Source organism: Medicago sativa, chromosome 4 (genome assembly GCF_051527215.1).
Source record: "Medicago sativa cultivar Bolivia chromosome 4, Bolivia_mono, whole genome shotgun sequence".
NCBI classification, from domain to species: domain Eukaryota; kingdom Viridiplantae; phylum Streptophyta; class Magnoliopsida; order Fabales; family Fabaceae; genus Medicago; species Medicago sativa.
The window spans coordinates 58,450,076-58,464,844 of record NC_140752.1 but is presented as its reverse complement, the minus strand read 5'-3'; the positions used below and the strand labels follow the sequence as shown (position 1 = coordinate 58,464,844).

Below are 14,769 nucleotides of genomic sequence, written 5' to 3'. Positions count from 1 at the left end.
AGACCAATAACAAGTGAGTTGAACCTATGACGGATCTAGCATGCACGACCGTCTAGGAAAGCATGACCACACACGTATAATCAGCCGTCAAGTTGTATTGTAGACACGTGGTGACCGTAAGTTTCCCCTGAGGTTACCTATAGCCTAGGATTAGGTAGAACTCACTGAGACATTATGTCTCATCCCAATCCTTATTTGTTTCAGATAAACAGGTTGGTATGGCAAGCTAGTAGCCGGATGGATATATCTGCAGATGCTCGTTCGTACCCGCTGCAGGATATTGGATTCTCAAGGATGTATTTACTATGTTTTAGATGAGATGTATTGTATTTGGTATAGTACGAACGCGTATTGTTATATATATTATCCATTCAAAGTTTATTGTTGTAAATTTTAATGTATCCAATACTAAAGATAACGCTCATGCTAAACTTTCTAGATACGTCTAGTATGGGTGTTACACTTTCAATATTGATCAAACCTTTGAAATATAATTATCATAATTGGCAGCTTGCTAACATAATTTAGACTGCCATCAAGCAGCAAATAACAGTAATGTAATTCTTCTGGCACAAACTTGAACTTAATAAAATTACATTTCTCACCACACAATATGAAGATGGGTCGAGTGCCTCAGGGCACTCTTTAAACATCTCAAATTTAGTAATTATTCTCTTAAAATATCAACGAATACAATTTCCAATGTATTCAACACACAACTTTTTATTAAAAATTACTATTTAAAGTGCTTTAAGAGTGTCTCGGGGGCACTCGTTAACATTTATCTATAAAGATTTACATGTACATATGTATCTCATCACTTTATATGGTATCACTTATAATTTCATAAATAGTCTTGAATATTGTTATGTTGTTAGATGTTATTTAACCATCCTTTATAATTTCAACGACATAAATGTTGATTTCATCCATAGAATTGGAGTAGAATAACATATGATTATTACTTTAATAACATACAGAAACATATATATGAGATTGGATAATAAACTTTCAATATTGTCAAACCTTTGAAATGTAATTATCATAATTGGCAGCTTGCTAACACAATTTAGACTGCCATCAAGCTACAAATAACAGTAATGTGATTCTTCAATCACAAACTTGAACTTAATAAAATTACATTTCTCACCACACATTATAAAGATTTATATGTACTTATGTATCTCATCACTTTATATGGTATCACTTTAGAATGTATTTAACCACGCTAGGGAGGTGAATGTTCAAGAAATAATCATCCCATTTGATCACTTTGGGATCAAAGTAAAACAAATCTGTCTCCACCCCACCTTGTCTTGCTGCCATTCTCAACTTCTCTGTATTCATGTCATCAAATCTGCATGCAACAAACAATATGTTCAAGCATACGATGCAGTATATGCTTAAATAATAGCACCTCATGATACATAACCTAATAATAGCTAGACAGATATTAGAAATAGATTTAACCACTTATATTTTAATTTAACCTTAATTAATCAACCCATCAAAACCGTGTTGTAATGATAATGCACAAAACATATTTATCACCTAATACTGGGTGACATAATGTGCCGTCAGTAGGTGGTCTTATGGATCTTGGATGATATCTTATATCATCTCAGAATTTAGGGTCACTACAAGAAAAATGCAATTTAGCTTCAGAAATTTTAGCTTCAGACCATTTCTGATGCTAATAACGTCAATTTAGCGTCCAATTTTTTTGATGCAAATGCATTTTTTTCAGTTCATTTTATTTATGCGCTTCAGTTGGTAGACACTATTTGTTGACGCTAATATTTTTAATGTAATTATCTAATTTGCATCTACAAATTCAGATGCTAAATTTGTTGAACTTTTAAATAGCATCCATAAATGATGATACTAAATTTTTTTATTTTATTTTTTACCCAAAATTGGCTTGTAAGGTAATGGACCTATTACTTTTAAAGACATTTTCAAAGTCATGTCTCATGCGAAACTCTTAACAAAATGTCAACCACTTATTAGTATTGGGGGGGATAGATAGCACACTTGGTTGAGTTAAGAGATTAAATGAGTTTAAGAGTAAAAACTTTGGGGTTCGAGTCAAGAGAAAGGAGAATATAATTAGCATGCTAACATTTGTCATGCTAAAATAAGTAGGCATATCTATTCAAACATGGGGTTTAGAATATAGATGAAGCATTTAGAATATAGATGAAGCATATAGTTATTTTATACTTACACGCCCTTGAAGAATAGGTAAGGCTTGTAGAGGTCTACCAACCGCATAACAATCTGGATCTTCCTTTTGAGATCAAGATATGTCCCTCGGAAATACTGACAAAGTACAATATTAGCTAGCTCAAGTCCCTACCAAATGCAAAAAATTAGATGAGACAAAATTCACTACTTTTTATCCTTGTAAAAATTTCTAAAGAAAAAATTGAGTGATGGTGAATTAGTAATCATCGCTTTAAATCGCGGTCTGCAATCGTCATATAAATGATTTTGTGGTCTCCATAACGGTATCAATTGCAATTTCGATTGTATTAGGTTGCGTTTTTCCGTATTTTGCCACAATATAATGACTTGTAGTACAACTGCGACCGCGATTTAAAACCATATTAGTCATTATAAACAATAAAGGTATATAATTGACTGTAGCTAGAAACCTTTAACAAAAGAAGGTAACGGATGAACATAAATCTTCTGAAGCTGTCCATGTTACTAAACACTCTTACTTTGCCAACTTTAACTGGATTTCCGTCATTGTTTATCCATGGTTTTGCTGTGAAATGTCTAAAGCCAAATTCTTGAAGATCACTATAAATAAGAGGTCTTCTAACAGAGGAACCAACATGATATATAGCAATGTTATTGGGATGATTTGCATGAGCTACAATGGTCACTAGTATTGAATTCACCACCATGTCAGCTGGTATCTAATTATTAAAAAAAGTGGCACATTTATGATGAGACTAGAAAATTAATGGAGAAATTATAATTAGGGATGATTAATTGGTTTCATGGATAACCTCACCACATCAACAACTGCATTAAGATCTCCAAGGTAGCATGTTAATTTTCCTTTCCCATACGCTATGGCTAAACTGTCAATGGTCCTGTAATTAACAAGCACACGCATCAATAAAAATAATATTCCTTTTATGAATTGTGTGAATTTAATGAGAAAGTCTTGCATGATCGCAACTTTTTTTTTTGTGGTGGTCGGGGTTTGAACCCCGGACCTTCCATACATTATGCATTGTCCCTACCAACTGAGTTAAGCTCACGAGTACATGATAATTATTTAGTCACACTATCAATGCGCGCACACATATTGAGAAAAAGATAGAAAAAGAAAAGAATTTAGATTGTACTATACATTAGTTACTTAGATTGAATGAATAGAGTACAAAGATATAAATGTAATACTAAACTACTTAGATTGTACTACACATTAGTTACTTGTACCACAAGTAATAGGTGTCTCTTCTCTATTGGTTGACATTTTCTGGTGTAATAGCCCCCACAAGTTGGAGGTTGGTAAATGATAACCATCCCCAACTTGGATAGAAGATTATTGAAGGGTTGAGGAAGCAAAGACTTTGTGAAAAGGTTCGCTACTTGATCTTTTGAGGAAACTGGTAAAAGCTTCAGTGTTCCTGCTAGCACCCTCTCTCTGACTATATGACAATCAATTTCCAAATGCTTTGTGCGTTTACGGAATTCACGGTTAACAACTATGTGAATTGCATTTAGGTTATCACAATAAATCAATGACACTTTGTTATGCTGAATATGCAAATCTTTCATCAAGTACAACAACCACTGCATTTCACATGAAGTTGAACCCAATGCTCTATAATAAATAAGTGTATGTAGGTAAAGAAATATTCCGTCCCTAATTATAAGCACTCTTTGAGAATTTTTTTTGTCGCTAAATATAATCCTTTATACTAATTACTAGATGCATTTATTGTTTTTTTTTCATAAACATACCCTTAATTAATGCTATTAACTTCTCTTGAAATATGTAAAATCAAATTTAATACAAATATGAACAAAGGATAATTTATTAATATTAACGCACAAAATAGACACACTAATTGCACTAACAATTTTTCTTACTAAATGTGACAAAAAAGGGGCTTATATATAGAGACGGACGGAGTAATAAATGTAGTTGGAAATAACAAAGGGATCTTATAAAAAGGGACAAAAAAATTCTCAAAAAGATCTTATAATTAGGGATGGAGGTAGTAAATATTTTCCAAAGTTCAACACCCTATTTTCAACGGTTTCTTTCATTTTTAATAATTGAAAAGAATATAATGATACCGAGAAAGAATATAGGAAGAGAGAATCTTGTGATTCATATTTTATTGCTTTCCAAAATTTGGACAAAATACCTCAATTGTTCTTAACCTATTTTTTGTTTATAATTTGAAACAGAGGGTATTTCAATCAAATACAAATTCGAATCAAACAATCACACATCACTTGCACAATTCAACAAACCAATATATAAGTACGTAACCAAATTGCAAAAAAAAAAATGTACAAATGCACATGCACCAGACCTAAATTTTGATTATTGCAAATTGAGAAAACTTTTATTTTTTTTTCACTAAATTGAGAAAAGGTATTTACTGACCAAAATTAATGTCACAATTTAAAGTATCAAAGACTAAATTGTGAAAAAGGAATTTTGATATAAAACTCTCATGAAAATAGATCATTGAGTGTACAAAATTATTCATCAATTATATATAGTGAAAAGATTAGGACAAGCAATGAGATTAAGTTTTTAAAGTAAATTTAAACTAAAAGAAAACCATACCTTACACCTTCGGACCAACCAGGGAAAGGTTCTTTGAATGTACTAGTGACAATGGTTGGACGAATAATGACAACAGACAAGTTTCCTTTCAATTGCTCTACAAGCATTTCTCCCATTGCCTTTGTGAATACATATGTGTTTGGCCATCCATATAACTTTGCCCTGATTTCATTGTTCATAATAAAATTGTAGTCCTAAAAATCTAAACCAGTATGAATTGGAATTTAAGGTGGTGTATATGCCAAATATCTAAACAAGTATTCTCTCTATAATAAAATTTTAGTAGACGTGAGTCACAAAAAATTGAATTGAACCAAATACATCAATTTTCTTTGACTCATTTTTTCTTATATTTTATTACGGAGAATATCTTTTGTTTGGTGGAATTTAAGACTTTGTATGTTGGTTTGGCCCCAAAAAAACACTGTTTTTGAAATTCTGAAAATTGTTTTCTTCTATTTAAAATAAACTTATGGAATCAAAATATATATATGAGAGTAATATTAACTTATGTCTTAAGCATATATATCTAAAGGAATACACAAATGATAATTATATCTCAAAAACTAATGGACCTGAAGACCTAAGTTATAGAAATGGGTGTCTATTGTGGGCTTAAATAACATAACTATGGTGCATTAGAATAAAAGAAATTAAAAATATAATAATATTACACAAACCTGCTAATACCCAAGTTCTTCATAGCCACTTTAATTTCATCATCTGTTGCTCCCAATTCTTGTAACTCACACAATTTGTCTCGTACCACTTTCTCTTCTACATCAACATTTAATCCAGTCACACCATTTAAGGAGTGGCCCAAGTGATATGGTTTCTCTAATATGAGCCCTTCTCTCTCCCCACATACATAAGCTGAAATTAATTATATGAATGTACAACAATTATTGTGAGGCTAATTAATATTTTTCCTAACTTTTGGGATTGATATTGACATTATTAAATTATTTAGTACATACTAACCTGTTGATACATGTACAAGAACCTTGAGTTTACTGCATTCTTTGGCAAAGTTTATAACATGCTTAACCCCAAATGTATTTAGGCCCAAAGATATATCGTACCTGTATATAATTAAAATAAAAGGTGAAAGAAAAAAAATACTTTGGTAGAGTAATAAAAGTCTGATATTTTGATTACCTTTCATCAAATTTTGTATTTGCAGCTAAATTAAGAATAACATCTGTTTGATTGTAAATTTCTTCCTTTAGAATAGAATCTTCCAGTCCCAAGTCTTCAAGAGAAATGTCCCCAGGTACTAGAGTCAACTTTTCCGAAAGAAATGTTGTAAGATTTTCCCCCAATATTTCCTTTAGCAAGTTAAACAAATCCTTCCCAATTATCTACAAAACAAAATACATATTTGATATGCAAAGGTTGAGATTCAAACTCCAAATTTATTCAATTTCACATATACAGATTAAAAAGGTCTCATATATTAAAATTTATTTTAGATCTCACTTAATGTTAAATTATAAGACAGTGCAATATAGATAACCATACATGGATAATATAGTTAATAGAAAATGATTTGTGAGTTCTTAGAAAGAAAAAAAAAATGATTTGTGGGATAGAAAATGATTTAAGGAATTACAAGGATGATGTAGTAAATAGAAAATGATTTAAGGGATAAACTAGTAATTACAATTTATTAATAGTTTGTTTCTTCGCTTGCAAAATCATAGTGGATCGTTATGATTCTACATCATTTTATCAAACTTAATGTACACTTTTTAAGTAACTAATTTAAAACAGCACCATATATAAATATGGTGTTCCTTTCAAAATTAAATAGAAGAAATAAATATGGTACTCAGCATAAAAATGATTTCCACTTAACTTTTCTCTTTAAAATAGTAACAACATCACTACAATAAGAATTTAAATTATTAATTAGAAACTAGTTAAATCACATTAAAATAATCGATATTAAAAGGTTTATTAATTAGGAACAACACCACTGCAGTAGAAATAATATTTGAAACTATTAAAAGGTTCATTTGTCCACAAGTCCTAGCTCAACGAGCAAAACACCAATATTATTATGTCAGACGTCGTAACCAAGGTTCGAATCCCAACACCTACACTTGTGTGTGAGTTTATAATAATTTTATCATTTCTTTTATCTAAAAAAAAAAGACTTATTTTAATTTGTTTGCCGGAAATATTTGATCATAGTATCAGTATGTACTTACATTGATATATCTTTTTATATACAATGAAGTACAATAGAAAAAAGCATATAGACGGAACGTTAATACCTATATTTCTGCTTGTAATAATAATAGAAGTAGTACATTACTTATGGATATGCCCAAAAATGAGGTGTTGTATATATGTGGCTATACATGACTTTCTCTTCTTATTAAGGAAACTAAACCCAAAAATCCAATAAAACAGAAACCTAATTTCACAACACACACCTCTCTTGACTAAATTAGAAAAAGTATTTCAAAAGTTGAAGATTGCATGTTTTGAAATGGAAGGATCCTTCCATTTTTTTTTAGTAATAATAAGCAGCTGTGATTAGCTTTAGTAAATGAGGAGGTTCCTGAAACTGAAAACATCATTGATTGGATGGCATCAAAGTCTGCGTTGAGAGTTTGATATCAAGGTTTGGTTGTTGCCAAATAAAAAAACCGAACCGATCCGATCCAAATTAACGCGGTTTAATTTGGATCGGTTTTCGGTTATTCAAATTGTAAATAAGTGATAGTAATACTCTTATTAAAAATAATATTGAGAGAAGCTTTTTCCTTGTTGTACACATACAAAGTTACAATTTATAGTATTTCTTTTTTCTTTCATATGTTAGATTGTAGAAAATTCTTTCCTAATTCTATATGTTGTATATTTTTTTTTCATAGATTACATACCGTATACACATAAGTTGCTGCAAACATTCGGTATACATAAACAACTTTTTCTTTCATATAATTATACTATAGCAATTTATTAAGCAAATATCATGCAATCATAAAGAAACTTTTGTAGCCTGTAGCGATAAAAACAAATCTTATCCATGCAACAATTATGGAACAAAGGCCATATCATTGGTGAGTAAATCAAAAAGAAAGAATTAAACACGCTGTTTTGTGCTTGGTACTTGGTACTTGGCTAGTTGTCTTGGTAATTGGGGAGTGATCTGAAGAATTTAAGTTAAAAAAGGGTAATGGACCGATATGATCGAGTAATAGAAGAGTATGGATAAGTGCGGTTTGGTTCGGTTCGGTTTTTAAGTAATAAATCGAAAACCGAACTGAACCAATTGGTTTAAATTTATATGGCCCAAACACATCAAAAAAAATTAATTTTTTGTGTTTTTCGGTCTTTTTGGATCGGTTGGCGGTTTTTTTTTATCAGTTTGGTTCTGGACACCCCTATATGTGACTGAGCTAGAGATTTTAGTACAGTTCATATATAAAATTTTAATCTTGTTATTTATTTTATGCTTGATGTGTTTACCGACGGCTTCATGGCTTATTGTCAATTATTGGTCTATGGATTATTCGGCTTGAGAAATTGCTATGTTATTTCACTTATGTGTTAGTTAGAGTTGTCGGTTTTTGTCAACGTGCATTGTATTTTATATAGTTAATAATCCTTCAAATCTTCCATTTCTAGTTTCTACCATTTCTAGGTTCTCTCAGCCTCCTCCTAATATTAGGGCAGACTTAGTTACTAATAATCCTAATATTAGGGCAGACTTAGTTACTAATAAGCTAGGTTTACCTAATTTTAGGGTTTCTTAACCTTTTTGAGGGTTTAGGTTCTTGTCCCCCCTCTTTTTGTTTTGTTTTGTATCTGCTCTTTCTTATCAATATATATTACGGGATTGCAGCTTATAGCTGCAATTTCCTTTGCCTTAAAAAAAAATCTAGTTTCTACCAGATATGATTGCATGTTTCATGATGGGGTTTAGTATGGGAAAGGGAAGTTTTTTCCCATGATGACAAAGTTCAATCACAACCATAGATTTAATAATTTTTTCTGTAGATGGTTAGGATCAATTACCTGCTAATGGTTGTTACTTTTTGTTGACTATTGTGCATCAAAAACGTGGACCCCATGAGGCTAATTTAATAACATTTTTTCATTTGTTTGATTTATTTGTTTTTTTTATTAAGTCATAGGCATTTGCAAATTTGTTTTGGGCTTATTGTTTCTAACCCAATTTTTTCCGATTAGATTGAACCTATATTTCTATGAATTCTGCTCTTCTCCCAATAAGTTTTGCTCCCATCCAACTAAACTGATTAAAATACCCCATGTGTTAGTTAACTAACGCATATGTAAATTTTTGTGTTAGTTAAGTCAAGTAGCGTGACTTAAGTCACGCTGCGTGAGTTAATTCACGCAGGTACGCTAGTTCAATTTCCTTTAATATGAACTATAATGCTTCCAACTCTTAAACTGTTGCCTTTATTGTTTCTTCATTCATTTTCTGCATTCTTCGTTTCTTTCTTGTTTGCATTTTCATTCATGTGTATAGATATTGTTATTATCTTACTATGATTACATTGTGTATAGATTATGATGTGAGTTGGTATTTGGATGGTTAATTAATTGGAATTGAAACTCGAACTGGAATTTAAAGGAATTAAGTGATTATTTTAATTATAAACAACGAAGAAATCAACAAAAATAATCTTTCTTGTGTTTTTTTTAAGGGAAATGTTAACTTGTGCCCTTGAGACATAAGTTAAGAAATCAAATGTAGAAGGTTTTTCTTGGAACTTGTGCATTCAATGTCTTAAAAGTTGCAAAAGTTATACTTTCAAGGGTTAATTATGTTTCTAGTCCCTATAAAATAGCGACCTTGTAAGTTTAGTCCCTACTTAATTTTAATAGCATTTTTAGTCCCTAATTTTGTTTTTCTGCACTGAGTATTAGTCCCTACTCAATTCAAATTTGTTTAATTTATGCTTAAACTCTTAAATTTTTGAACAATTTTTTGCAGACATGTTTAGAACATTACTAAAAGTTCGTCCGCAAAAAATTATTGCAAAATTTGATTTCTACATCCAGATTTTATTACTTTTTATCTTTAACTTTTGTCGTTTTAAAAAATTCATATTTAATTCATTTCATGTCAGAAAATTCTAAATTTTAGTAAACGAACCTTTCATAGTGTTCTAATCTTGTCTCAAAAAAATCGTTCAAAAATTTAAGAGTTTAAGGATAATTAATCAAACTTTGTTTTAGCAGGGACTAAAATTATAAGTAATTTTTTTTTATAGGGACTAAAAATGCTATTAAAATTAAGTAGGGACTAAACTTACAAGGTCGCTATTTTATAGGGACTAGAAACATAATTAACCCTACTTTCAATATAGAATTAATTTTTAATTTTCATTTTAAACTTTTTAACTTGTGCCCTTATTTAATTAACGAAACTGAGTCATCAATCAGAGAGTCGGAAGCATTAGTTCATATTAAAAGAAATATAACTAGCGTGAGTTAAGTCACGCAGGTTGTAACACCTGTGTGAGTTAACTCACATAGTGTAACTTAAGTCACGCATGTGTATAACAAACGTAATTTTAAGTCACGTTAATTTTACACATGCGCGAGTTAACCCACGCAGAGGTATTTTTGGTATTTCAGTTGGGCGCGAGCAAAATGTGCTGGGTAAAGAGCAGGATTCTATTTCTATTTATTATAATGTTGCCCAACTTTTGATGGTAAAGGTGGATCGGCAACGGGGTTGAGTTTGTTAACAAATATTAGAAGCTTGTTAGAATTAAATTGGGAGGTTCGCATTTGTCATACCTTTAGACAGGCTAATTCTTGTGCAGATGCTCTAGCTAACTTGGCGTGTGATGGTGGCTCTTCTTTGATTATTTATAAACAATATTGTCCTGTTCAAATGAGATTATGTTTTTTAGCTGATTATGTTGGTGTTACAACACCTCGTTTAATTAAGCGTTGAGTTTTTCTTTCTTTTGGGCTAAGCCCTCGTACTCCAAAAAAAAAAAATTGTGTATAGTCTTTTTTTAGCCGTACTTAATTACTATTAGAATTATTATGACTTTAAGAATAATAAAGGGGTACGTAATTAATTTTGAAATGACTATATTAATTTTCGTTTTCTCTTTCTTACAAAAAAAAAAAAACCGACTATATTTTGTTAACTTATCACCACCAAAAAACTAATCACTCCTTATTTTTGAAATTATTCTGATTTAAAGAGTAATAATTGAAGTACATAATTGATCTTGGATTTTTATTTTATTTTTGTTAACAAATAATTATTGGAATTAATTCGAATTAAAGAGTAATAATGAGCAGGCATAGTACCTACTATATTCTGGCGTGTAGCTATTCTCTTTGCATGTTCAGAAAATTGGTCAGAACTTGCACTATTATCTGAAGGACCGAAGGTATGTATACTAGTAATATGATATAAATTGTGACCATGTCTCTAATCATTTACGTGACCATGTCTCTCTACGAAGGTATGTATATCACTTTGTCTTTAATCAGAAAATTTGACCGAAGGTATGGATACTACTTTTAATCTGGAGTAGACTTCCTACACTACATCATCAAAGAAAACCTCCATTTTCACCTTCTCCTTCTTCTCATCCATTCTTAGACTACTTTACTCACACACCAACATCCTTCATAGATCTTCAAACCATTTCACTTCCTTCTAGTAACTATCCAAACACAAATTTCAACCCTTTTCCCATGCAATATAATTACCCTATTAAAGATAACATGTTTATGTTTGGAAGTGAAGGAAGTAGTTCATCTGATGGAAGCTGCACTCTTAGTCATAGCAAAGAAATCAAGCAAGAAGAAATTGGTTATCATCATCACATGAATAGTGGTGGATTTGATGGCTACAATGATAACGACTTTATGATAAATTAACATACTATAACAATAGTAGTCGTTGTAGCCACCGCATTCGTCCTCGTAACCTACTGCCACCTTATCACCCGACATCTTTCCCCTCCAATCCACCGTCTCATCCAACACTTCCGCTGCCCTCCACCCTCCTCCTCCTTAGACGACATTGAATCCCTTCAATTCGACTCAACATCTTTCGAAACACCGCGCTCACCTACGGCTTAGACGAATCCTTCATAAAAACCATTTCATTCTTCATTTACACAACAAAATACGAACAATAATCTCGCCGTGACTGCGCCGTCTGTTCCCACACTTTTCATCTCGATTGCATTGATGCATGGCTTCGTTCACACGCTAACTATCCTGTTTGTCGCTCACTTCTTCTCTGTGAATCTCCCTTCAGACCTCTCATGACTGCAAGAATTCGTCCTTCGTTTCAAGACGAAACTAATGTACTTCATCTTGATACACCGGCTCCGGAGACTACACCTAATCCTCATGTTAACTGTGAAGAGAATCAGTTTACCAGACGGGAGGATTTTCTGTTGAAACGCTCTTATTCGTTTGGTTTCGAACGGAGTTTACCGTCGGAGATGATGGTTATCGTATCGGAGAGGGAATAACAGTTTCTGGAATAAAAGACCGTCGCCGTTTGGTTCATTAGGGAAGTCTAGAGTCTTTTCGTTCAAATACTACAGAAGAATGAAATCACTGTTTTTCCGGCGGAGGGGATTTTTCCTGTTATCGGAGTGAGGGGTTAGATGCTGGCGACGGAGGGAGTTCATTGCAGAGGAGTAAGTCAATTGCGTGTCTGATGACTACTTGCAGTCTGTACACATGTTTTGTTTCAAAAGAGAAAATGAAACCAAAGTACAAAATTGAAATTTGGCATAGCAGGGAGCACTAAATTATAAATTTTGTACCTCATTGTGAAAGCGATAAGAAGCAGAATCTGCATCTGCAACTCTTAAAAGAAGATAAATCTTCTTCACATTTGGTTGAACTCTTAATATCTTCTCCAACAAAACTGTCAAACATAAAAAGCCAGGTACATATAATACCATTTTTGAGGCACAGAAAGAGAGGAAAAAAACATAGAGGAATTAGAAGGTACTCATACTTTTAGCAATAAAGCCTGTGGCACCAGTGACTAAAATGTTCTTATCTTGAAAAAAATTTAGCACACTTCCCAACTCCATTGTATAGTATAGTACTAGAAATCTAAGCCTGTGTGTTGGTTGAGGTGAAAAAGAGAAGAGAGATGTTGGTGAGAGAGAAAGTGAAGAGAGATAGCCAACTACTCTCGTTTGGTTTGAGAAGAAATTGCTGAGAGAGATCATTAAAACGCAGGACAACGAGATATATATAACATGTGGGATGAAGGGAGATCTAGATGAGTTTTTTTCTTTCTTTTTTCTCTTTTTTTTCCTGAGTAAATGAGTTTTTTTTTAAATGGGTTTTTTAATGAATATAATTAGTTAAATTAATCTAATTGTTTTGTACAAAAAAAAAATAATCTAATTTTTCTATAGGGATTAATCTAATTATTTAAAATACTCAAAATAAAATAAAGTAATTTAATCAATTAAAATATTTTTGTGAGATTTTTTATCTCAAGGGTATTTTTGTACTTTTTGACATCATCAACACTTCTCTCTTCTCTATTTCTTTTCTATCTCTCTCTGTTTTTTTTTGAACAATTTTCTATCTCTCTTATACCAAATAATCCATTAAATCTACTCTATTTCTCTTCTCTTTCTCTCTTTTCATACTCTCTCTTACCTATTTCTCTCTTCACAACTTATCTTCTAAACCAAACACACCCTAAATGAAGAATAAAATGTGTCAAATTAATTAATTAATTAATTAGAGGAGAAAGTTGAACAATGAGTTTTTCAAGACAAAACAGATTTCAAAGTTTCATACAATCTTTTAATTTGAAGGAAATAGAATATTTATATTTTTAACAAAGGTGTGACAATGGGAGAATATTTTATTTTTTAACTAAGGGATTGGACTTGTGTGACATTATGTCACGGTGACATTAAATCTGGGCCACACAAAGGTTGTGTGTTGTGTGGCCCAGATGTGTTGTATGTGTTGTGTGACCCAGATGTTGTGTGACAATGTGTATTGTGTGACCCAGATTTATTGTCACTGTGACATAATGTCACACAAGTGCTATCCCTCACAGAGAGTGGAAAGAGAATGGAACGAGGAAAGAGAGGAATCAAGAATAAAGTTGTAGTGTAGAGAAAGAAGAGGTGATGGATGACCAGAGAGATGGAAAGAGCAGATCTGAAGTGTGTGAGAAAGGTAAAAAAGAAAAAAGAATTGATGAAGAGATATGACATGTCTTATTTTTTAAATAATAGATTCTCTGCTTTTGTAATGAGATTTGACGGGATTCTTATAATTGTCGCGATTTTAGTTGTTACAGATGTCGCGATTTTAAGATTGATATTGACATCAAAATTTTACTTTATTTTTATTGTTGCACGGGCATCAATTTACTACTCCCTCCGTCTCGGAATAACTGACCCATTTTCTAAAAAAAAGTGTCCCGAAATAACTGACTCATTTCAATTTTCAATACAACTTTCATTATTCCCAATACAATATAACACTAAATAATACTACTTTTATCATTCCCAATACAATATATTTCACTTTCCCCTTTATTTATACACTTTTTTTAATCTGTGTGAAAAACCAAAGTAGGTCAATTATACCGGGACGGAGGGAGTACTTAGTACTGAAATGTTGATACATGCACAATCCATAGAAATTGGCATCTATGTGGGGTTAAATACCATATTTAGAACAAAAAAACTAAATTAAATCCTCTCAGCTGTTGTAACTCACAATTTGTTTCAAACCACTTTCTCTTCTATTCTATTCATGTCCCTTCTATTCTATTTAGTTTGGGAAATGATAGATACAGTGACAAATTTTATCAAGAAAAATTTTAAGACAGTGTATTTGCTAATATCTTTCCTTAATTACACACCATTACCTCCCTTGATTTCCGCCAAATAACAAATTTAATTGGTTGAGACCTT

The 14,769-nt window shown here is 31.7% G+C and overlaps 1 protein-coding gene and 1 pseudogene across 1 annotated transcript; one reads left to right on the top strand and one right to left on the bottom strand.

Moving 5' to 3' along the window:
• Positions 1-996: 996 nt before the first annotated feature.
• On the bottom strand, positions 997-13,352 carry LOC146930224 (fatty acyl-CoA reductase 3-like). The gene is made up of 10 exons (XM_085701830.1): positions 12,828-13,352; positions 12,631-12,734; positions 5,987-6,189; positions 5,810-5,910; positions 5,509-5,701; positions 4,829-4,990; positions 3,026-3,107; positions 2,658-2,927; positions 2,228-2,355; positions 997-1,357 (listed from the first exon to the last, which is right to left on the bottom strand). Exons 1-10 carry the CDS (start codon positions 13,045-13,047, stop codon positions 1,204-1,206), a joined length of 1,617 nt encoding a protein of 538 aa, XP_085557956.1. The 5' UTR covers positions 13,048-13,352; the 3' UTR covers positions 997-1,203.
• LOC146930225 (RING-H2 finger protein ATL65-like) lies at positions 11,726-12,680 on the top strand (annotated as a pseudogene).
• Positions 13,353-14,769: the final 1,417 nt, after the last annotated feature.

What these genes read in the sequence shown, in the direction of transcription:
- LOC146930224 (XM_085701830.1), bottom strand. Translation starts at nt 13,047, where the DNA reads ATGATCTCTCTCAGCAATTTCTTCTCAAACCAAACGAGAGTAGTTGGC. An exon ending in GTTACCTTCTTTTGTTAAAG is followed by an intron (nt 2,356 to 2,657) that starts GTTTCTAGCTAC and finishes TGCATTTGGTAG; the next exon opens with GGACTTGAGCTAGCTAATAT. An exon ending in TACCTATTCTTCAAGGGCGT is followed by an intron (nt 1,358 to 2,227) that starts GTAAGTATAAAA and finishes TGTTGCATGCAG; the next exon opens with ATTTGATGACATGAATACAG.